Raw genomic sequence first — 24,931 nt, forward strand, 5'->3', positions numbered from 1 at the left:
CAGGGAAGTCCCAAGGTTTTTTCTGATCTTAGAAGCAATGCTGACTTTGGACCTCTGTGAGGCACCTTGTTTTTTCTTGCCTAGAGAATGTAATTTGATTTTGTTTCATGGTCTTAGAGACTGTCTTTAGTGAGTTTCTCACTGGTACTTGCTGATGATTTTAGTCACAATAACTCACCACGTGCTGGGTGCTGCCGTGAGCACTTTATTTAGACTCCTGTGAGGTCAGTGCTAATTACACACTGAGAGAGGAAATCGCTTTCCAAACTTAGTAAAATTGAAGGTGGGACGAGCTCTCCTTTTAACCGGGCTGGTGTGGCCTGCCACCGTGCGACAGGTGTGTGTGGCCTTAGTTCAGCTGTTCTACTATATGCTTTGCTTTCTGGTTTTAATGTGTTTTATTTATGTATTAGTATTTTAAGACTTACTATTTATAAAAATAATTCATAATAATTCATTAAAATTATTTTAATGTAACTATCCTTCTGTATAATATATTTGCCTGTGTTTGTTTAGGTGTGATTACTTCCTACTGTGGTCAGTGATCAAGTTGGTACATTTCCACATTTTCTTACCTCCTCTTCCTTCCTCTGTCACCTGCTTTTGATTGATTATGTTACTAAACTTATTCTACTATTTACAACTTTAGGTTTACTGATGTCTCTGATACTCTATAATAAAACAATTACCTTTTGATTCCATGGTACAAGGATATCAATGTCTATATTCTCTCCTTCCATCTATACCTCTCCTTCCATCTGTACCTCTCAACTTGATGCTGGTTCTGCTGTTTTAATTTATAATGTTTGCATTCTGTTCTATAGCTATTATTCCCTGGAAAGAAAAATCTTTATTCTTACATCTTAAATGGATTAATTGCTCACTGTGAGTCTTTGGCTGTACTTTCTGCATTCTTATTTTTTGGCAAAAGCTTATCTTCTAATAGTTAATTCATGAAGGCTTCATAGGAGCCAAATTCTCCCAAGTTCTTATATGTTTAAAGGTCCTTTGTTTTTGCAACATACTTGATTGGCAGTGTGGCCAGATGTAGAATTCTTGGGTCACACCGTCCTGCCCTGAAGACTCTGTAAGTGTGGCCCCATGTATCCCAGTGCTACAAACGTATCTGTGTTGATGGCCAAGGCTGGCTGTACTTTTCCTGCTTTAAGGGTGTTTTAGGTGCTCGAACTAAGCATAACAAAATCCCACAGGCTGAGTGGCTTACACAGCAGACATTTGTTTTCGCACAGTTCTGGAGGCTTTAGGTCCGAGATCAACGTGCTGTCAGGGTTGGTTTCTGGTGAGACCTTCCTTCCTGGTGTGCAGATAACCGCTTTCCCGCTGTGTCCTCACGCGGTCTTTCCTCTGTGCGTGTGTGAGAGAGAGCTCTCTGGTGTCTTCCTTTTCTTACAAAGACATTGGTCCTGTCGAATTAGGGCTTCCCCCATGACCTCATTTAACCTCGATTACCTCCCCAGAGGCTTTGTCCCCAGATGCGGTCACACTGGGGGTTGGGCTTCAACATAGGAATTTTGGGAGACACAGCTCAGTCTATAACAAAGGGTAATGTGGGAGTTTTTGCCAAAAGGCCCAGAGAATTTTTATTTATTCTTTTTTTCTTTCTTTCTTTCTTTGTTTTGCAGCTTAAATATGTGATGTATAACCATATTTATTGACATGGAAAAATGTTCACAACCTATTGCTGAATGACAAAAAAGCAGGTTTATTTATTCTTTTTATCTTTCTGTAATCCTGTTAATTTCCTCCTATTTGATAACGGTTATTATTTTAAAATAGATATTTGAATTTTTTGAAATGTCTTTATCATGATTTTCATCTGCTGTATTTTTACATTTTTCTGGGTACATGTTTTTTTGTCTGCCATTTGTTTTTCCTGTTCCTTTCCTCTCTTCCCTCTCTTTTTCTTTCAGTGTTTTTATATGGTCTTTGGCTGGTTTCTTTGTGTTCTTTCCTCCTCTTTGAATGAGGGGAATTCTTCCTGGACAGGCTGTGTGTGTGAGTTGAGTCCGGGCAGGGGGCAGTGTCTGGGTGAATCTGCTTCTGCCCAGCTTTTTCTGCCTCGCAGCTGATGGCAAAGATGCTTTGTCTAACCTTGCGGCCTGTGCTCTGATGGCAGGTGGGGCTTGGGGAGGGAGGCTTCTCAGCTGTTCTGCTCAAACTGGTCTTGTTCCAAGCACGGGCTCACTGCTTTTCCTCTCTCTGGAGGCCTGTGTAGCTTGCCTGGGGTCTGAAGTCACCGGTGTTCCCTCTTGGCATACTCACTCATCTCGGTGGGGTTATTACTACCCTTGGCAACTTGCTGCAGGGCTCTTCAGTTTCAGGGTGTTTGGGTGTTATGTTATCGAAGGTAGAGTTCCCTTTTCTGTAACTTGTTCCTGTTTCGGGGTGGTTAATAAGAGCAGAAGTGTTTAGAGAGGCCTTTACTCTGCTGTGTCAAAGCTTTTAAGCCCCGCAGCCAAAGTTCTTTAAGACAGTTTCTTTAAGTACAAATTTCTTTAGAGTACGCTCTGGGTGTACGCTACCTGTAAAATCAGGAAGTTGTACAGAATCCTAATTAACATGCTTTTAGGTTAACTTTTTTATGATTCTGATATAGTTACATGAAATTTGGGTGAACACTAAATATAGTGAATGTTTTCTTACAGACAGAGCCTCCACTGAACACACCAGAAAACAGAGAATATCTTGCAGAAATTATGTTTGAATCATTTAATGTACCAGGACTCTACATTGCAGTTCAGGTAAAAACAAAGTGATTCTTATGATTCCCAAATGACCTTAGCTGTCTAATAGTGGAAGAAATGGTGATTCTCAAGGCCTCTGTTGTAAGATTGTGCTGCTGTGCATTCTTCCTTTTCCACACCCTACACACACACACACACACACACACCCACCCACCCCATTCAGGTTTGAACTCAGACACTGTACAGACCATGTTCTATGATTTATATTTTTATGTTTTTACTGCTGGTATAGAGTTTGTCCAGCTTTTGTCTTTTTACATGCTTTAGAATCTAATGTATTCTTCTCTGGGTGACAAGATCGATATGATGGTTCTTTTTTGGCTTCTTTCACTTCTGATCATAAAAAAGGAAAGATACTATAATATCTGCTAAAAAACAAAACAAATGTCTCTAGAGGGTTCCCCCTTTGGGATCTGGGCTCCTGTGGTTCCATGAGCTTGTAGGACTTCCTTTGAAGCTACTTGTTCTTAGTGTGGGAATTTTTGTGGGTTTTGGATGTTATTTATCTGCCACCCTATACAAGGGAATTGACTGAGATTTTGGGGAATAAATTTTTAAAAAGTATCTCCTAAAATGTTTTCTGCATATTCCAGTCCCTTCTAAGAAAAAGGAGAAGGAGTTGCATAGAAAATTAATTTGGGAGATAGCACAGGCTGTTGCCTCTGGTGATTCTCTCCGGCTTTTCTTTGCAAAACTTTTATTTTATTGAAAACTTGACCCCTCCAGATGAAGTATACAGAATTTGCATGTTAGTTGTTCAATTTGGAATTTGAATTTTGGGGGGAAGATGGAGGATAGGGAAGGGAAAGAGTTACTCGTAAGAAAGGTCTTATTGATTGAACCTGAGAACAATCAGGTGCAGTCCTTGGGAAGAGTTTCCCCGAATGCTAATGGTCTCCGTGTCTTTGGTGCAGGCAGTGCTGGCCTTAGCAGCGTCTTGGACCTCGCGACAAGTGGGCGAACGTACGTTAACGGGGATCGTCATCGACAGTGGGGATGGGGTCACCCATGCTATCCCAGTGGTAAGCAGAGTGTTCAGTGCTTCGCTTTCTGTAGGCCTCCCCCGACTGGAGGTAAGGGGAGAGATTAAAGGAAAAAACCCTTCTGTAATTAAGGTACAGAAGTTAAGGTACTTTCTAAAGTACACTTTAGAAACCGTAACTGTACTTAGCAAAGGTAACAAGAGTCTTTAAACTCAGGTATGTGAGAAAGAAGAAGAAGACCAGTGTCTTTGGTGCTGGCAAGTTGGAATTCATGCTGGGAAATTTCTGCAGTCAGGATGTCAGCAGTCGTTCGGGGTCTCCAGGGCTCTGCCTGATCACCCGGGGTCCATCACCAGGAGGGCCTTCCTGGCTTACGTTCTGAGCTGTCAGCTTGGGCATCAGTAGGCGTGGTGCACGGCCGCTCTGAAGGGTGAGCTCTGTGACACGATGTGGACGGCTTCAGCCAGCTCACGCTTTAGAGAAATCGCTTCTTGTTTTTCAAAATTTATTTAAGAGCCAAGAAGGGGAGATTGTTCCTTTTGACTTGCAGAATGCTCTGCAGTGTCACTTTTTGGTTTTAATTTTCAAAATATTAGAGAAGTGATTCCTAATTCAGGGTCAAGAGACAACGTCTATATTTTTCTTTCGGTCCCGTGGAGTATTTAAATGAATTATTTGAAGTTTGCTTTTTTGAAGATGAATGGAAGCTGCCTGCAAGGGGACACACAGTGGACAGTCAGACCTCCTCTTCCTTCTCATCCTCCTCCTCCAGGCCCCCTGCTCAGAGAACCCTGTTACTAGTTATTTACATATATTACAGGCATATTTTCTGCATATATGGGGTGCGTGTGTGTGTGTATAGCTCCTTTTAAAAATGCAAACTGGGTTGTTTTTTTTTTTTAAACCATTTACTTTAATTGAAAAAATAGCCACCGTTTTCATTTCAGGAAGTGGAAGGAATGATGTACTAATAGGCTAAGGCTTTAGTTCCTGAAAGGCCAGGAATCACTGCAGGGGAAGGTCGATGTGTCGTCCCCGTGCCCTTGCCAGTGTGCCCTCCGCGGGGTGAGGGAGACAGGGCAGAGCCTTCTCTGTGCTCGGAGCGCCCCTCGGCCGGGCTCCAAGCACTTCCTCCTTAGTGGGCTGTGACAGTTGTTCGTGCCCCTTGAGGAGTCATGCTGACCGGCCTTCTCTCTGAGGGTTGCCCTCAAAGATGAGCACAGACCAAGGTCCGGAGAGGTGCTTGTGGGCCCTGCTTCTTTGCCTTCCTCATCCATCTGATTGAGGAGAAGAAAAGAAAACGAATGCCACACAGTGTACAGGCCCACAGAGAAAGCCGTTGTTCAACTTTTTTATGTTTCTCAGTTCAGTTTTTTTGCTGATTATAAAAATTACATTTGTTGTACAAAATTTGGACAAAATAGAGAAATGTGAAGAAGAAAATAAAATGACTCATAAACCCACCTGGAGGGCTGCATCATACTTTTGGTTGTATAGCCTTCTAAGCTCTTTTTCTTAAACACATGTGTGCACGTTTTAAGCAAAATTGGAATATCCTATGTCTGATTTTGTATTCTAATTGTACAATGTAATCCTAAAATTATCTTTTGCATGTTGGTTTAATCCCTAATATTTTTTCCTAGGGTTAAATATTCTGTGAAAAAATAGTAACTACATAATAGCCCATCATGTGAGGGTGTAACACTACTCACTTATTTTCCTGTTGTTGGATTGTGGGTTGTTTTAATATATCTAATGCTGTGATGAAGCTGATACTTACTTAACACTGGTTGAATTCATTTTAGAAAATGTTACATGTAAGGCATGGATTACAAAAATTGTGAATAGTTTGTGTTAGAATTCATATTCTTAGGAGTTTTGAAGTTGATCTTTATTATTTTAATAATTTGTACATACCTTTTATCTGGATCTTAAAATATTTTATAAATGGCTCGGACTCTTCAGAAAGGCCACACCTACTCTTACTTGTAGAAGTAGGTACATCAGAAGAAAGCACACGAGGAGTTCAGTGACTTGTTCTTGAAACTTAACTGGCAACTGTATCTGTGCTTACGATCGTTAGAACTGATGCCCCCGAAACGTGGAGTCACTCCTGTCCCTCTGTCTCAGGGGCACCTGGCACAGAAGCCACTGCTTCACGGGAATCGTGGAGTGTTTCTTCTCTACCTGATGAAGCTGGGTAGGGCTTCTCTCTCTGACTGTCAGCTCTGTAGAGCAGCCGGAGGCTCCGAGCCTGGCTTCCGTGGCGCCATGCCCGCAGGGAGACACACAGCGGACAGTCAGACCTCCTCTTCCTTCTCATCTTCCTCCTCCAGGCCCCCTGCTCAGAGAACCCTGTTACTAGTTATTTATGTATATTTCAGGCATATTTTCCGCATATATCGGGGGTGTGTGTGTGTATAGCTCCTTTTAAAAGGTGTGGGCCCTCGGGCCGAGCTGCGGGCCGCGGGCAAAGGGCTGTAGCTCCCTTCCTGGCGCTGGCAGAGGATCCCAGCTCCTCCCAGCGTGGTCTCACACGGCAGAGCATTTGGGTGAACTGGCCAGCATCACTCCTACCAAGTGCCGCTCTTTGTACAGTAAACCGGACCATTTATTGAGTACCTAACTACCGGTCCCAAGCAGGGCTGTGAGCTGGACTTACTCTGTTTCATGAATTCTGTACTGTAAACCCCGTTTGCCCCATATTATGGATGAAGGAACTGAGGATGAAACGTGTTACCCGACGTGTCCACGGCCACTCAGCCCACAGACGTGGAGCCGGATTGAGTCCAGGTGGTTGGGGTCCATGTCCTGCCTGCTAACCAAATACAGGTGGATTTATAGTTGTTTTAATGATTTTATAGATAAACGTCTTCCTTTTGGTTAGAGGAAGAAAAAAGTGATTGATCCATTGTTCTGACAAACGGCAGTACTTTTTGGAAATGAGCCATTTTATTTGGTTTTTCTCTTTACGTTCCTGACGAAGACGTCATTTTGGTGGCTTACGGGGCATCTCCGGTTCTACTACCGGAATTGTGCCTGCAGTCGTTTGAAAAGACCTCCAGGCCCGAGCTGTGCACAGAGTGGAGGCTCAGTAAATGCAGTGACGCGGGCGGGGCGGGGCGGGAGACTGACCTAGCGTCCAGGGAGCCCTTCTCTCCTGGAGTCGCTCACACGCCGTCTGTCTCCTCTTCTTCCTAGGCAGAAGGGTATGTCATTGGGAGCTGCATCAAACACATCCCTATCGCAGGGAGAGATATTACGTATTTCATGCAACAGCTGCTGAGGGAGCGGGAGGTGGGGATTCCTCCGGAGCAGTCGCTGGAGACTGCCAAAGCCATCAAGGTAAAAGCAGAAGCAAACGGCTTGCGGGTGAGAGAGGAACGGTGTTTGGGTGCTTCCCTTGCTGCTGAGACCCCCCGCCCTCACCCTCCTTCCTCCCCACTCCCCACGAATGTGGGTCTCGATCTGTGTACGCTTGTGGAGCTTCCAGCTATACTTGAGAACAGCCTGACTGAGGCTGGGCGCTGGGGTTGAGCGTCCTACACAGTACAGCATTGTTTCATTGGCGCCTGATAGGTGGAACCTTGAGTTAGCTGGATGTGCCTCCCACGTCTCCCTCCACGTTCATTTCTAGAGTAAGGAGCAGGCAGCAGCAGCAGCGGCCGTGAGGAACCCTGTGAGGGCAGCCAGTACCCAAACTGGTTTCCAGTAGCTGGAGTCTGTGGTTCTGTGCCCTGTGAACTACACTTCAGAGCAATGCTGTTCTAGGGTGGAAGCATAAAACAGAATCCACATGTAGTTTCCAGACTGTAATTACCATGCTGGAAAAGTTACAGGAGGTTTTAAAATTAAATCAGTAAGAGTAGAAGGAAAATGGCTCATTGGTCCCTTTTTGAAATGCCCACTTGACCTGATCCATCAGTCTGGTCTTTGTATGACTCTGTGTGTAGCAGTTGACAGACCCTGATTAAAGGAGCTTTCTTTTTCAGGTTGCAAAATCAGGACAAATTATTGTGTTTTTTTTAAGCCAAAATGCAAGAGATTCTTAGTAATACAAGTGTGATCTTCACATAGATGAAGAGCAAGGGTTTTGTTTGTTTCTGGAGAAGAATTGAAACGTGGGGATGACACACGGCCTTGAGCATACACTTAGCTTCTGAGCCGCAGGGGAGTTTAGCCTGTTCTCCCACGCCCCCATTGCTGCTCCGTGAATTCCTCGCACTAAGCACCCAGGACCGGGCTGGCTAAAAGGAAAGGAAGCATGGGGCGGGGGCGGGACTCCCGCGTTTCACCCGCCACTCTTGGTGAGCACAGGTGTTCTGAGCCCGGGCGCACTGGCAGTGGTCAGGGCTCCTGTGAGGAGGGGCCCGCTGCCCCGTGTGCCCAGGATGGGAGCACCGCGAATGCCCAGCCAAGGCACCAGGGCCCGTCCTTTCCTTCTGGTGGGAAGGTTGTAGAAGCAACATAAGACTTTCTTTTTAGAATAAAATATTTCCCCAACTTTCTCTCTTCCTCTCCTTGCCTGTCTTCAAGGAAGGAGATTTGGGTCTCTGATCCAGGTTCCCTCAGCACCCCCTCTTTCACAAATGGGACCCGGCCCTCGGGGTGGACGTGGGGTGAGCAGAGCCCTGAGCGTGATGATCGGGAGGCATTTCCTCTACTTGCTGGCTCTCTGGGGTCCGGCTCTGACCCTGACCCCTGAGCTGGCCCGTTCAGGCCCCGACAGTGTGCCGCTCGGCAGTGGAGGTCAGGAGTGGAAGACACTCCTCGTGTTCCCTCCAGGTGAGCTGCACCGACCCTGCTGTTCGTTCTCGCCTCACTTCTCTCCCTGAGGGAGGAGATCCTGGAAAGGGCGGTTAGAGCCCCTGCACCTTGTTACTCCCGGGGTCGCTGGTGGGCCTGAGGCTGGTGGGCTCTGGCACACACCGTCCGTGCAGCGGGCGTCCAGAACTTAGGGCCGACAGGGCTGTGCTCCATCCCACTTCACCGAATCAGTTAAGCCAGTTGAGGTGCCCTAAGAAATTGACCAGGCCTCTTAAGGCAATGTACTGTTTCTGTCTCCAGTCTGTAGATTTAAAGTCATATGGACTGACTCGCTCTGTTGTCAACAGGCAGGGTTGTGTAGCTTACAGTTCGACAAAGTGTATCAAGGATGGTATTAGGATCTGTTTCAGGGATTCTCAGAAACTTTAAACTTGGTATCATGAAAAGACCTTCAGAGGTCCTTCTAAAATGTGTAGTGAGCACCAGCTGTGTGCCTGGTGTTGAACAAAGCCCATCTTGCCCACAGGCAGCTTACTTTCAGAATCTGCCACCCAAGTGCCACCTGCTGCTTTGCTGAGGTTAGCTCTCAGGACAGATGATCGACCCAGAGATCCCCAGTCGAGCGTCACCAGACGCTGAGGAGACACTTTCCACCCGTCAGGCTGGTCCGGTGCTGGGGTGGAAACCATCAGCTCCATCCCGCCTAAGCGGGCCTTTTCTTTTGTCCGTGGCACCTGCCGCCTTCTAGCATGCTGTGTCATTTACTTACATATCATGCTGTCACTTTACTCTCTTGACTTTCAGCCAGAGCCTATGCTCCAGTGGGCAGGGGTCTGTGTGTGTTTTGTTCACTTGCGCATCCCGTGTGCCTAGGCGCTCAGGGAATGCTGTCGTGGAGCCGATGACCGTGCTGTGTCGGGCTGCACAGCAGGTTCACGGCCCACCGGTGGGCCGTGGTGGGCATGGGGGTGAGATCCACCGCATTCACCGTGGGGAGTGTGGTCTGCTGGTGCAGGGTGGATGGCGGTGTGTGCCCAGCCAGGCGCTGTGTGGAGAGGGGTACCTTTAGACATCACTTCAGATGGTACGCAGCAAAATTTGATAGAGTAGGGCTGAGGTTCATAGCCAAGCGGCAAAGGAAGCAGATTTACAGGTCCAGAGCGTAGTCATGAAAAGTCTATGAGGCTTGGCCACGCGTCCACACTGGAGTTGTGTGTGGGCGGGACTCATTTCAGGGTGTTTGATGCTGCGGGTTACTGGGTACTTGTCAGAGGGCAGACTCTGGTGACATCTGTGTGTGTGTGTCTGCAGGAGAAATACTGTTACATTTGCCCTGATATCGTCAAGGAATTTGCCAAGTATGATGTGGATCCTCAGAAGTGGATCAAACAGTACACGGGGATCAATGCAGTCAACCAGAAGAAGTTCATTATAGACGTTGGCTACGAAAGGTTCCTGGGCCCTGAGATTTTCTTTCACCCGGAGGTACGATGTTAGCTTTTTGAGTGTGAGGTATGGCACGTGTGGAGCGATACTGCCACCTCGTGTGTGTACGGAGAGTCCCCAGTGGGGTTTCCTGAGCAGCTCTCAGGCCGCCTGTCGTGAGGACACTGGGGTACATACACGCTGCACCTGCCCCTGTGCAGGTTGCCTGCTTGACTGATGCCCCCCTTTAGACTTGGTTCTCCGTTAGAGATAATGAGTGATTAGGGAGAAGCTTTAAGAGCAATAGAAGATAATGGAAATGAAATTAATCCATAGTAATAGGAAAACTAGTTAATCCCGGGGGCCGAATGCAGTCTGCCTTTGTATGGGAGTCGGGTAACATGTAACCTTTCCATCCTTGGTGATGGTCCATCCTAGTGGCAGTTTTTAACCCCAGACAGTTGGTCCTGCTGTGTTCCCTGCTGCAAGTTAGTTAAAGCTTCTCCCTGAGGACTAACCTTTCCATTAGTTAGATGGGCTTTAGGAATTACAGATATCATCATTTTAACTATAGTCACAAAGAATTATTATTACTTTTGCAGAAGCAGTCATCAAGAGGCAACATTTTAAGGTTTAAATAAAGTGGATTTTATTTGTATCTTGGTATATTTTTCTGCCTAATTCAGCTTACATTTGATAGGTAGGTTACAAACTGCTGCCTGTTTTTAGATGTGTATGACCATTTTGTATAGGGAAATGGCACACAACGTATGCCTTACTATAATCTAATAATCACACCTTTGATATTATTGATTTAAAATAGACATAAAACCGAAAATGTCCAGTGAACAGCTGGTGAGGAACTGGATGTTACCTTCTTCCCCTTGAGTACGTTAAAGCTTTCCTTGATTTTTAAAGTGTATTTAAAATTGTTTTAAGTTGAATTATTTATACTTTAACTTATTTAACTTACGGAATTGAATCCAAGGCTGTTTACTCAGTGACATGATTGCTACCATACTGACTGTTTCATTTAAAAGCCACCCCCCTGAACCCTCCCCAGGCTTCTAGCTCAGGTTTACAGTGTGATCTTTCATTGACTGTGTTTTTTTCTTATATCATGGCTAGTTTTTTCATGACGTTAACATTCGTAAGTGATATACTTACTCTATACTCGCAGCGTTTTCATTACATGTCACATACGTCATGCACACGCGTTTCACACTCTGACAGCAGGATTCACCGTGTGTCCTAACACAGAGCTGGTCTGTTTTTGCTACTCTTTGATGTTTTCCCCTTGCTGACCCCACATGCGTCATCTCCTGAGGGCACGTGTCACCATCACCCCATGCACAGTCGCTTGGGTTCTTCTGACATATGAACATTTGACATAGTCATTCCAGTGGGACGGTTTTAAAGGTATAGTACATTCTGTATTTGTGAAAGTTACTTTTTTAACAAGTTATTGAGAGAAATGTGTAATGTTTCTTTTATATTTATGTGAAATTCAGTTTGCCAACCCAGACTTTATGGAGTCCATCTCGGACGTTGTTGATGAAGTCATACAGAACTGCCCCATCGATGTCCGTCGTCCGCTGTATAAGGTATAAGCTGCCTGGGTAAGGTGCTCGGGTTCATTCCACAGTTAAAGGCCCAGCATTCTTGGAATAATAGGTTCTTAACGTCAGTATGCAGATGTTCCTGTTTCACTCCTGTCTCACAGGATTTGTTAAAGGCCAGCATACTGGCGAAATATTTTTCTTGGAGTGGAGATGACTTAAATGTTTGGAAATAGGACTCAGCTCACCCTGAGTGTTTAAGTATTCTCGTGGCTTTATTCTTACCTGGCCAGCTGTATTTTAAACTGGACAATTTTAACCCTACGTATTGATGGAAAGATGAAGGGTATCCTTCCCCTCATGGTTTCCATGGATTCACTGGTCTTGCTTCATGCGTATTTAGGTTTGTGCCAAATGTGCTGTTGCCAGGAAGAGGTCAGAGCCTGAAATGAAGCAGTCAGGTAGAAAATACTCATGTAATTTTCAGCCCTCAGCCTTTGCCCCGTCTTACCTTCTCAGCCCAGGGAGCTGAGTTTAAAGAGGAGCATACCAGGCTCGGGAGTGAGGGCTTAATAAATTTTGTTTCGTCTACACAATGGGATACTACGCAGTCTTTAAAAAGAATGAGGTGAATCAGTGTAAATTCAAATGAAAAGATGTCTGTAGTGTACATTGTTAAGTGAAAAAGCAAGTTGTAAAGTTTACACGTAGTACTATTTTATTTAAAAATATAGTTTGCATATATATATGAAAAGGTTTTGAATGAATGCTAAACTCTTAAAATATCTTTGGGGGTGGAAGATGCATAACTTTTACCTTCTACTTCTTGTGTTTTAAGATTGAAATTTTATAGTTAACAAATGTTATTTTTATTATTGGCAAACATTTTCCTATGTAGACAACTTTTTATGGGTGAAAACAAATTATAATTCTATTTTTATTGTTACATGTCCTTAATTAAACAGCTCTCTCCTCCAACAAAATGTGCAAGAAAGGTGGGAGTCTTAGTAAGTTTAGTAAAATACATGCCTTGTTCTCCCTGCTTCTTAAATCTCACGTAACATCAGCTGTGTCTTGTCCATGAAAGCAAGGGACAGGTGTGCACTCTTCAGTCTTTATTTCATCCTAACGGAAAGGAAACTTCTGCCGACGGTTACAGATTGTTCACTTTCAGTACATTTACAGGAAGTAGAGATGGCCTTGTAACCTGAGCTCCTTGTTTAATAGATGATGGCCCTGAGCCCCAGAGATGGGAAAAGGAGGCAAAACTAGAGGGACCTGGGTCAAATGGAGCAAACTGGTCTTGGACTTCTAAAAAAAATTATTGAGGTATAGTTGATGTACAATATTATGTAAGTTTTAGGTGTACAACATAGTGATTTGCAATTTTTAAAGGCTATATTCCATTCCTAGTTGTTGTAAAATATTGGCTATAATCCCTGTTTTGGTACAGTATATCCTTGTAGCCTGTTTATTTTATACATAGTAGTTTGTACCTCTTAATCCCCTACTCCTGTCTTGCCCCTACCCCCTTCCCGCTCTCCACTGGTAACCATTAGTTTGTTCTGTATATCTGTGAGTCTGCTTTTTTTTTGTTATGTTCACTAGTTTGTTTTCTTTTTTAGATTCCCCATATAAGAGAGCTCATATAGTATTTGTCTTTCTCTGTCTGATTTGTTTCACTTAGCATAATACCCTCCAAGTCCATCCATGTTGCTGCAATTGGCAACATTTCATTCTTATTTATGGCTGAGTAATATTCCCGTGTGTGTGTGTGTGTGTGTGTGTGTGTGTATATGTGTATATATATATATGTGTGTGTGTGTGTGTGTGTGTATATATATATATATATATATATATATATATACACACATATATATATATATACCACATCTTCTTTATCCATTTATCTGTTGATGGACGCTTAGGTTGCTTCCATATCTTGGCAATTGTAAGTAATGCTGCTATGAACATAGGGGTGCATATATCTTTTTGAGTTAAGTGTTTTCATTTTCTTTGGATAAATACCCAGAAGTGGAATTGCTAGATCATAAGGTAGTTCTATTTTTAGCTTTTCGAGAAACCTTCATACTGTTCTCCATAGTGGCTGCACCAATTTACATTCCCACCAACAGTGCACAAGGGTTCCCTTTTCTCCACACCCTCTCCAACATTTGTTTTTGTGGTATTTTTGGTGGTAGCCATTCTGACAGGTGTGAGGTGACAGCTCATTGTGGTTTTAATTTGCATTTCTCTGATGATTAACGGTGTTGAGCAACTTTTCACGTGCCTTTTGGCCATCTGTATGTCTTCTTTGGAAAAACGTCTGTTCAGATCCTCTGCCCATTTTTTGATTGGGTCGTTTGTTTCTTCTCATGTTGAGTTGTATGAGCTGTTTATATATTTTGGATATTAACCCCTTATCAGTCGTATCATTTGCAAATATTTTCTCCCATTCAGTAGGTTGTCTTTTCGTTTTATTGATGGTTTCCTTTGCTGTGCAAACGTTTTAAGTTTAATTAGGTCCCATTTGTTTATTTTTGCTTTTATTTTCTTTGCTTTAGGAGACAGATCCAAAAAATATTGCTATGATTTATGTCAAAGAGTGCTCTGCCTATGTTTTCTTCTAGGAGTTTTATGGCCTCTGGTCTTACATTTAGGTCTTTAATCCATTCTGAGTTGATTTTTGTACGTGGGGTTGGAGAGTGTTCTGATTTCATTCTTTTATATGTAGCTGTCCAGCAGCCAGCTGAGTTTGGAGAGGGGTTAAGCGCCGGGTAGGATCGCTTAGCGAAGTGGCAGGGTTGGATTTTGAGTCCACTTGCCACACCTTTGAAAGCTCGTGCTTTTTCCACCACATCACACTGAAGATTATGTAAAATGTGGAAGGAAGACGATTCTGCAAAGAGAGAAGCCCTGTCCCGACCGCTTCACCCCCAGGAAAAGTCATTTCTTCCCTGAGGCGTTCGAGGGCTTTCTGCTTGGCCCTGGTCACTGGGCCCTGCCCCGCCAGCCGTGTGAGTGCTTCTGTGCGGGACCTTGTCCGAGTTACGGCAGCCTTGCGAGTGGTTTAGGATCTCAGTAGGCTTGGTGGGGGGCTGACGGGGTGGGCCGTGTGTTTCTCCTTTGTCGGGCTCTGTACCCCGGTGTGCCCGCAGCACACGTTCACTTGTGTGTTCACGGACTGTCCCCTGCGGGGCGGCTGGCAGGCACCTGGCTCCCGCCCGTGGCCCGTCGCTGCCACGTGGCCCGGCCGCACTGCCAGCCCTGGGCGTGGGGAGGGTGAGGACTGTCTGCTGGCACCTCTGCCACGGCCACCACGAAAGGGACTTGTTTCCAAAACAAAGGGCTTGATGAGTGAATGCAAGTGTAATATTGAAGCCTAAAAATGCCCTTTCCTGCGTGTTTGCCTGCCAGGTAATGGCTGTCGTCGTGCTTTTCCCCTGGTGGTTTTAGACCAGGGGTTGGCCAGCTCTTTCTGCAAAGGGCCAGATGGTAAGTATTTTCAGCTTTGTGGGCCGTTCGGTCTGTGTTGCTGCCAGAGAACACGCGAGTGACCAGGAGGGGTTGTGTTCCCCAGAACTTTGTGTATGAAAACAGGCGTTGGGGACGTAGGCGGGAAGCGCGATTCTCACACTTTCCGGCTCAGGCCTCACACACTCATTCACTGACTGCAGCCAGGGCTGCTGTTGGGAAAGGCTCCTCTCACCCCAGGGCCCTGTGGCCCCCGCCGGCCACTGCTCTGCCCCCTCGTCTCCAGAGGCTGTCACCCCGTGTTCCGGGCTCCCGGGACAGCACCCCGGGCGGGCGGCCTTGTTCTTCGGATTCACTCTGTACTTTTGGTCCCGCTTTCCTCCCCCTCCTCCGCCTCCTCCTCCAGAGTTTAGCCGCGAGCTTGCCGTGGAAAGAACCTTCCACTGCGACATCTGTGTTCATGAAATGCACAGATGTACAGTTTGTGGGATTTTGAAAGTAATTAGAGACACACTACATACAAGTGCTTCTGCAGAACACGTGGGCGTCTTGCTCTGGAGAGTTGTGTTCACGTGTCTTTAGGTAGCATGTCTTTCCAGTCTTACCGTTACTTTGTCATTCCCTCCTCTGTTACCGATGTTTCTTCCTACCTGCTGGGCCCCCTCTTGTCAGTGTCTCAGACACCTGCCATGGGACTTAAAAAAGTACTCAGTAACCACTAAAGAAGTAGGAAGCAGGTTCGTACCCAAAGAAACTCATGATTGCCGAGGGGAAGCAGCCCGTCTGCTGAGCCCTGCTGGATTCCATGCCTGGGCAAGGTGCCCCTCCAGGAGGCTGGTTTCCTGACTTCTGCCTCCGTGCACTGTCCCCGCAGTGCCCACAGGCTCAGACGGGCGGCTGAGGGGGCCGAACCAGCCAGAGGGGAGCCCACAGGCCCCGCAGGAAGGGTTCTGAGGCTGCTGCTTGGTGCCCTGAGGTCTGCTGCTCAGCGTCAGAGGAAGGTGTCTCCCCTTTGCCTCACCTGCTCCCAGAGGCGCCGTCTGGACCAGTCGGGCCTGGACCTCTTATGTTTCCCAGGCTCAGTCTCGGAGTGAGGTGTAGGAGTAGGAGTAGGTGTAGGAGTAGGTGGAGTTTCTTATGGTGAAGCGAGCAGGAGGAAACACCCGAGACCTTCTTGGTCCTTGAGTTAACACCTTCCTCAGGCTAGTACACAAGAAAAAGAAGTCAGTGGAGAATAAAATGTGGCTTTGAAAATTTAGAATCTTCAAAAACTTAAAACGGGTTTTTGTGGACAAAAGGAGTTATAATCTAATTTTTATTTCCGTCTGGCCTGTAGATCAGAAGGGTATTCCCATGCCCCCTTTTTCCGTTCAGTCTCTCAGTATGATGGAGGTCGGGTCTGGAGGGGACTCGTGTGTGAGAGCCAAGTCTTGGAGGCCTGTGACTTCCCCACGAAGCCAAGTCATTGCCAGCAGCAGTTGCTGCTTGAAACGAGACGTGTTCGGCCCTGGCTGTCCGTGGGCGTCACCCCAGGAGCATTAAAATATACTGATGTCTGGGTCCCACCCCCAGAGATTCTGATGTAATTGTTCTGGGCATCCGGATTTTAAAAGCTTCCCAGATGATTTTAATGTGCAGTTAAATTGAGAACCACTGTTAGCAACTCGTTCACTCTGGGGTTAGTCAGCGTTAGGAGCTTTCGTGCTTTACTCGAGGGCAAAGCCAATTTTGAGTTGCTTTGTAATGCAGCTGGGTCTCTACTAAATAGAAGACACTATTGTTGTTAACTTAGAGGATTTAAGTATGTATAAGAGATGGCTCTTGTCTTCAAGAGCTTATAAAAAAGCTAAAGATAATACCGAAATAATTCTCACGGGAACCACCACCACAAGCTAAATGTTGTTGATTGAGGTGTCATGGAAATTTAATGAGAGGGGCTCAAGGAAGCCTTGGAGAAGGTGGCATGGAGCTGGTCTGAGGGCTCGGCCTGCAGAGATGAGGTGGGGATGCAAGCCAGGGGGCGGGCACTTGGCATAGGTGGGAGTGCGGGCGCAGGGCAGAGGCTGCGGAACTCTGCTCCGGGCGGAGCCCAGAGTGGTACTGAAGGTGGTGGGGAGCAAGTCCAGGAGGGAGAGCGGGGCTGGCAATTAAGTATTTTTAGACCTGCTTTGGCAGCGGGCTGGGAGTTGTTAAAAATTCTCCTTCATTGTGTTTGTCAAGCAGACGAGACTGCATCTTGATACGGTTCAAGGACTAATTTTTCTGGAACAGATTGCTTGAATTGGGGTATATATAAGTATGTTAACACCCTTTAAATCAGAGAAGCTATTGCCAAGTGAGTTATATGTGTATTTTTATTCTTAATGGTGAACGAGTTGAAACATCTTTAGTACTTGAGAGAGCGAAATACACATTTTAAGGCGTCATTGGTTTGTTCACCCCTTTTCGCAGTAGGCCTTCCATTAGGTGCGATCCCAAGTGCAGCCTGACGTGTGAGCGGATGAGCGGGCGGGGGGGTGGACGGAGCAGGCTCCGGGCTTGCTGGTCCAGCCCCGGCGCCACGCTCAGCCCCAGAGCTGATGCTTCCTGCCCACGTGTCCAGAAATGGCAGGATCCGTGTGTCGCCGGGGAGGGAAGAGTGATGTCACAGCTGAGCACCGACCTGCCAGGTGGAGAGGAACTTTCAGAGGCTTACTGTTACGAGAGAGTGAGGAGGGGCCGATGGTGACTGTTTTGACACCGTTTTGACAATGTTGAGCAAATGTGCGCTGAGCCTCCAAGGAGGGCCCGGCCTCACGCGGGCGCCGGGACAGACCCTGACGGGAGTGTGTCGGGCTTGAGGCCAACCCCTTGTGCTCGGGCAGCGCCTCATTCTTGCTCCCGGGGCCTCTAGCTCCTTGGAAGAGGCCCCATCCGCGTTAGGGAGGGCGCTCTTTTCTTAACGTTGACCACATCTGCAAAGTACCTTCACAGCGACACCGAGGTTGCCGTGTGGGTCAGTCATTGGGTGCTGGCGCCAGACCAAGCTGACGCACAAAGTTAACCATCCAAGAAGCCAGGAAGGAGCAGTCGAAGAAAGAAGAGAAAGAACGCTCTGGGAGTCAAGGGGAGACAGCTGTCATCAGCCGTGTCAGGTGACGCCAAGAGGTCACCCAGGACGAGGGTCGAGGTGGCCCCTGGGTTCTCGGTGAGGATGCGGGCAGAGGCCAGGTTCCAGCAGCTGAGGGGAGAAGAGGAGTCACCGGGGGAGGAGACATGCAGGTAATTCTCGGAAGACATTTGTCGTCGGTTGTTACGTCTCCTACGGTCAGGCAGCCGTTTCGAGCCGGCTTAGAGTTGGATTTTCTCTAGGACAGGACAGGGCATCGTACGGCCCACCTTTGAGAAGTAGGTTTGTTCAAACTTTGCTGGGAGAGCAGTCTTTGGGTTCCATCTGAGAGTAAAAAAGCTCTTGTGCCGGGACTTCCCTGGCGGTCCAGTGCTTAAGAATCCGTCTTGCAATGCAGGGGACGCCGGTTCGATCCCTGGTTGGGGACTAAGATCCTGCATGCCACGGGGCAACTAAGCCCTCGCGCCGCAACTACTGAGCCCACGCGCCACAACTAGAGAGCCCGCGTGCCACAGCTAAGACCTAACGTGGCCAAAAATAAAAATAAATATTTTTTAAAAAGTTTTGAGAACTGCTGTAACAGAATAAGTTGCATGCTTCCCTAAAAAGCTGTGAATTTTTTTATTTTAAAGAAAGCTCTTGTCCCTAAAGAGGGACAAGCCTTTCAAAATTTCCACGTAGGGGAAATAGACCCTGCCGGGAGAGTTGTCATCTTAACCTGTAGCGAGCGGTGGGGGTGGAGACTTCGCTGTGAGCATCTTACTTTGTGCCTCTGGTTAACGGAGGAATAGCACGGTGGGTAGGGGCACGGCGTGTCTGTCAGACGGGATTAAGAGTAAGAATAGAGTCTCCAGCACAAAATATACTTAGCGTTACAGGAACGGGAGTTTTTGTTATTTTTAATACTATATAAGGTACTGAACGAGCTTATTATTAACATAGACTTTGTCTTTCTGGCTTAAACATCAGGTGGCTGACAGGCTGTGTGTAGTGTTCACGATGATGTGTGCTGGGATGTTCTTCACTAGCATGAAGACAGGGCCTTTGCTTTTGTAGAGGTAGTTTACGACTGAGGCTTTTATTTGACATCACGGGATAAACAGTTGTGCAGCAGAGTGAGCTGCAGTCTGTAGAAGAACCCTGTCCGCACGGTGGTCTGGGTAAGCAGATAGCACAGCCGCACTGAGTGAGGAGGTGCTGTGCAGATTGGGCTCCGCGGCCTTTCAGCAGGTCGGCGGACAGCACCGTAAAACACGATCTTAGTGCAGGAAACGTGGACTCTACAGGTGAGCGAGGATTATCGTTTCTGGCTTAAAATGCATTTAGAAAATTTGAGAAGTGCCAAAGTCTTTAAGAAAGAAAACAGTAACCACTGATTTTATAAAAACGACTGAACTTTTCCCAAAGTGGTTGTATCATTTATACTTCCACCAGCGATGTGCAAGAGTTTCATTTGTTTGTATTTTAACCTAAACTTGGTGTGTAATGGATTTAGTTTGTATGATCCTGATTACAAATGCTGTTGCCTATCTCTTCACGTACTTATCAGTCATTTGTGTATCTTCTTTTGTGAAATGTCTGTTTGAATCTTTTGCCCATTTTTTAATTGGCTTGTTTATATTATTATTGAGTTGTAGAAGTTCTTTTTATATTCTGGATATAAGTCCTTTGCTAGATGTATGTATTGCAAATACTTTTTCCTAGTCTGTGGTTTGTCTTTTCATTTTCTTAGTGGTATCTTTTGAAGAATAGAAGTTTTCATTTTATAAAGTTGAATTTATCAGTTTTTATTTTTTTATGGTTCACGCTTTTTATGTCCGATCAAAGACATCTTTGCCTACATCATAGTCATGAAGACTTTAAGAAAATATTTTCTCCTAGAAGCTCTGTAAGTTTTAGCCCTTGCGTTTTAAATCTGTGATCCATATTGAGTTAAATTGTGTGTGTGAAGTAAGGTAAGTAAGCAAACGTTCATTTCTCCTCTGTGGATATTAATTATTCAGCATCATTTGTTGCAAAGACTGTTCTTTTCCTGTTGAAGTATCTTGGCTGCTTTGTCTAAAATCATCTGACCACGTATACATAGCATATACACAGCACCGTTTTTATTGTGTGAATGAATGATAAAATGAATCTTATATGTTACGCCTCTGAAAGCAACTCAAGATCTTGCAATGCTTCTGATCTTAATGAACATTTGTTTTCATACCCTGGTGAGTTAATTTTTAAATTAAAAAATCCATTACAGAGATATGAGAAGTAATTGCAGTAACTGACCCGAGACTGTATCCTGGACTGGAGAGAAAAATGCTAGAAAGAGTGCCAATAGTGCAAGTGACAGAATTGGAAGAGCAGTGATGGATTTAGATAAAGTTTTTTTATCGATATAATTTATGAAGTCGAGAATTGAACTGTGAGGCTTATTCTAAGATATGAAGCCCAGAATATCAAGAATGCTTTTAAATTGTGATTCTCAGTAGCAAACAGATACGCAGTTTATGTGAACGTGCTAGCAGGTGAAGAGACCTGTCTCTTCAAGAAGGTGGGGATCAGAATGCCCTTGTTTTACTCTACTAAGGTTGCCATCTGACCTGTCCGGGACTTGGTCCTGGTTCTCTCAGCTCCTGGCCAGGTCGAGGAGGAGTGTTGGTGAGCAGGGGTGACCCCTGAGAGCAGCGTGGGTTGGTGGCCCCTTGACTCTGATAGGAGCCGAACCGTCTCCTGTTGTTTCTGAGCGATTTCTCCACAGGTGACTGGGTGCAGCAGTGATTATTCGTGATGTTGATCCTGGGGCAGGATGTTGTCTCAAAGATCTAGATTTGCAGTTTGTCAAGAGAAAACGGGGAGGGGTTTTGGTAGAAGATGGCCCTTTGAGAAATGGAACAGGCAGCCTGTTTTCACTTGGTTATAATTGAGGAAAAGCACCGAGAGAAAGAATTTGCGACACAGGAAAAAAAATACAGTTTATACTTTCTTGATAGCATTAGCTCTGCTTCGGTGATTATCTTTTCACATGGATTGAAGTGTGTTATTCAAACAAGCGATTGGGCGCGTGGGGTGTGTCGTGGGCAGGTCACTAGGCCAGCGTGGGCGGGTGATTTCATGCAAGGAAACCTCTGCTTTGTGTCTTTTAGAATGTCGTTCTTTCAGGGGGCTCTACGATGTTCAGGGACTTTGGACGTCGCCTGCAGAGAGACTTGAAAAGGGTGGTGGACGCCAGACTGAGACTCAGCGAGGAGCTCAGCGGCGGCAGAATAAAGGTGAGGCCCCTCCCCAGCACAGGCCGGCGGGCGCGCCCGTCTGGGCAGCGAGGGAGAAGGGCAAGTTGCAGCCACTCTCAGCCACCGTGTGAAGTGACATTCAGAGGTTTGTCACCTGGACTCGCCCCAGGTGTGCGGTCAGGGCGGATACGGACCTCCCGAGGCAGCTGCGCGGCTTTACACTGCCCGCCGACCCACGCACGCCAGCAGTTGCCTTTGCGTGTAAGAGGTCAGGTGTGTAGTGTAATGACCAGCATCCCAAGGAGATGGGTCAGTTCACGGTGAGGAACTGTAATGCCCTTCGGGAACATTCTCATTAAGCTCAGATGACTAACTGCGAGCGGGGCGTTAACGCTGTGTTCCTCCAAGATAATAATTCTTAACTAGCTGGTGAGTTTACTCGGTTTACCCAGGCAAGCTTGGGCTTTGGTGTGGGGTGAATGGGAGCTAACCTGTGTGTCCTCACCGAGTGGGATCACCCTGCTGGCAAAGTGTAATTCTTACAGTATTTTGGGGACACTTAGTGTTATTTGGAATTCTCTCTAAATGCTAAAACATCTAATTTGTTTAGTTAAAAATCAGTTGGGTTATTTGCTTGGATATTTTACTTTTTAAAATGCCTTTAGATAGAGGTAACCTGCCCTTGACTTGTGTGCTTTGTTCTCTGCACCACCTGGGGCCGGGCCGGGCCGGGCTGGGCCGGGGGAGGGGGCCGGGGCCGGGTGCCAGGCGGGTTTGGCAGCAGGAGCGGCTGAGAACCTTCCTTTCAGGGCGGAGTGCGGCTGCTCCGGCTCGCCTCTGCTCGGAGGCGCTTGAACCTGCGGGCAGGGCCTGCGGGACGGGAGGAGGCTCTGAGTGGAGCCGTGTCCAGTAGGTGGAAGGCGTCAGGGTGTGGGCGTCTGCACCGGTGAGTCAGCACACATCGCTTCCCCTTCCAGCCCAAGCCCGTGGAGGTCCAGGTGATAACGCATCATATGCAGCGCTATGCGGTGTGGTTCGGAGGCTCGATGCTGGCCTCAACTGTAAGTCCTTTTCTAGACTGTGCTGTCTTCTCACCTCTGTGTTCTCTGCTGAGTTTGAATAAATGCTGTCTTTTGGAGGTTAACTTATGCGTGTTCTAATTGTGTGTGGCTCTAAACAGCCGCACGTTTAATTCTGAGATAGAAGAAATAACTTTAATGACCATTTAAACTGCACAGCTAATTCGTAAGCATCCTTGCCAATTAGGGGGTACAGATAATATGGATAAGAGAATCCAAAAATTACCTAAAACATCTTGCGTTAATCACTAGTTCCAGTGACTTTTCCGAGCAATTACTACTTTCTTGCCTCAAATTTGGGACCAGCTAACGAACTGCTGATGTAGGGCAAGCACATAGTTGTTCCTAAATAGAAGCTGAATCAGTTTTGAAAAAATGAAATAAGGTCCCAGTTTGAAGAGGTCAGAATCCGTGACAGAGGTCACGGGGGGAGGATGGAGGTTCGGGGCGAGGAGAGTTTCTCACTTGCTGGGCCGTGTACTTAGCTTTGTTTCTCTGCTGGAGTGTTCATGCTCCGTCTGCTGGTTGCCTCGTGCAGCCCGAGTTCTTCCAGGTCTGTCACACCAAGAAGGACTACGAGGAGTACGGCCCCACCATCTGCCGCCACAACCCCGTCTTCGGAGTCATGTCGTAGTGGCGGCTTTGACACCACCCTTCCAGTGGTGTCGCGGCGGTGCGCAAGTGTCCTTCAGACCCGGAGGAGACCGGCTCCTGTACATAGTGCGCGTGCCGTGGTGCCGGGGAGCCCCGCAAAGCCATCTCTGCGCCCGGCCTCCCCCCGCCGCCTTCCCCCCCCCACCCCCCACCCCCCCCCCCGCTCTCCTCTCCACCCGAGCTTCGCGTCCACAGACCCAATTCCAGAGGAATTCAGCTGCGACTCTCAGATTTGTTACGGAAAACCCTAGAACACGGCGCAAAATAGCTCCCCACCCAGGGCAGAGTATGGGGCTCTCAACCCTTTTCCTCCCAGACTATTTTTGTAAATAAAATGTTATAAACTTGAAATACAAATTGATGTTTATATTTCCTATCATTTTGTATTTTACGGTATTTGGTACAACTGGCTGATCCCGAGCACGAGTAGATGTCGATGTCATGGAGTGTTGTCATAAAACGTTTTTAATTGTGAGGCATGTTCTGATGTGTTTGTAGGCAAACAAAATAAAGCAGAGCAAACTTTTTTGGCCACATGTTTGCTAGAAAATGGTTACACTTTATTGGAGCGATGTGAAGTTTAAACACTAAGCTGTGTTGTATGAGAATTATTACAGACAACGTATCTTTTCATTTTCTTGTTTGAACTTTCTGGAACTGTTTTATAGAAGATGCCGGTTTGCTGCTGGTGAGTGTTGGATGAAATACTACCTTGCACCATTGTAATAAAAGCAGTTAGACTCTTTATAAAGATCTCTTGTGCTGTAGTGGTGTTTTGGTTTTCCCCTTTGTGCCTGAACTTCTTTCAAAGAATACTGAAATTTGTTTCACGTCTATGGAGGCTTTGATGATTAACACCAAGTTTTGGGGAGGAGGTTTCCTAAAGTGATGTGGATTGCCTGTCTTGCAGTGACCACTTGGCCGTCAGAAGTGGGGTGGATGGGCCTGTGAGCGTGGGGGGCCGGGTGGAGGGACGCGCCTCGTGGTTCCCACCGCCCCTTCCTGGGAATTCAGAATTCATGGCTTTAAGCTTTGAATAGCTACTCTGACATCTGCTGAGTGGATTGCTGGCTTGAAAGGTAATTTGCTAAATTAGGAGATTTGGTTTTACCCCATTCTTCCTATAATACTTAGGTTACTTTTTAAACTGTTATTGTATCTCTTCTAGGTCATGAAGTATGTTTTATTCTCTGAAAATTTGCCTTTGTAAAGAAACATTTGGTTTTACTCTTTAAGGTTAAGAAGTTTGGGCTAGTAAAGGAATCCTTCCGCCCAGTGTGGTAAAATCGGTTTTCCCGGGCCGTAGGCGGTCCCTGCCACTTGGTCCTGTTGGTCAGCGACCCCAGGCCCTCCAGCTCCTCGGTGGAGAGTCTCAGGCCACTTGGTTCTTCCTTTGTCCAAACTCTGCTTTGGAGCCCCGCTGGGGTCTGCTCTGCTCAGGGCCCCGGGGCTGGGTTGCTTTCTCCTGGTCTTCCAGCCGCTGTGTCACAACTCTCCAGCTCTCGTGCAGGCGCCCCGTGCACCCTACATGTTGGCAGGAGTCACCTCCCCTAACACCGCTTCCGCCGCCTTCCTCTTCTGTTCAGGAACCGTGGGACCTCGGGGCCCCTCCTGTCTCCCGCCTCGGTGGGCATCTTCCCACTGGGGCCCTTTGCCTCCCCAGCCTCACTGTCTCCGCGCTTCTCACAGAGAACGCACCGTTTCTGCCTCTGCTTGGTACCCCCCTTGCTTTGATTGGCCAGGTGCTTTGCTGGCAGGTGCATTTCCCCCAAACTCCTAGAGCAATGCGCTCCTGTGTGTCAGTGCCGGCCCCGGGCTTCAGAGGGGTCGTGCCCACTTCCTGTTTTAGCTGCCCCTCAAATGACCCTGTGTCAGGAGCCCAGTATCACCCACAT

The 24,931-nt window shown here is 46.7% G+C and overlaps 1 protein-coding gene across 5 annotated transcripts in view; it reads left to right on the top strand.

Annotated features, from left to right (window-relative positions):
* The window catches only part of ACTR3B (actin related protein 3B), a 61,607-nt gene extending 38,340 nt beyond the window's left edge, over positions 1 to 23,267 (top strand). For 3 of the 5 annotated variants that reach the window (XM_068549748.1, XM_068549743.1, XM_068549744.1), the window contains 8 exons: positions 2,667 to 2,762; positions 3,680 to 3,787; positions 6,950 to 7,093; positions 9,827 to 10,000; positions 11,452 to 11,544; positions 21,217 to 21,342; positions 22,281 to 22,364; positions 22,921 to 23,267. In XM_068549748.1, the coding sequence (XP_068405849.1) occupies positions 2,667 to 2,762; positions 3,680 to 3,787; positions 6,950 to 7,093; positions 9,827 to 10,000; positions 11,452 to 11,544; positions 21,217 to 21,342; positions 22,281 to 22,364; positions 22,921 to 23,016 (921 nt within the window). In that variant the 3' untranslated portion in view covers positions 23,017 to 23,267. Of the gene's footprint in view, positions 1 to 1,643; positions 1,722 to 2,666; positions 2,763 to 3,679; positions 3,788 to 6,949; positions 7,094 to 9,826; positions 10,001 to 11,451; positions 11,545 to 21,216; positions 21,343 to 22,280; positions 22,365 to 22,920 lie in introns of all 5 variants that reach the window. The other 2 variants (XM_068549745.1, XM_068549747.1) reach the window with 1 other exon arrangement.
* Positions 23,268 to 24,931: the final 1,664 nt, after the last annotated feature.

This window comes from Eschrichtius robustus, chromosome 8, assembly GCF_028021215.1.
Source record: "Eschrichtius robustus isolate mEscRob2 chromosome 8, mEscRob2.pri, whole genome shotgun sequence".
In the NCBI taxonomy this organism is placed as follows: Eukaryota; Metazoa; Chordata; class Mammalia; order Artiodactyla; family Eschrichtiidae; genus Eschrichtius; species Eschrichtius robustus.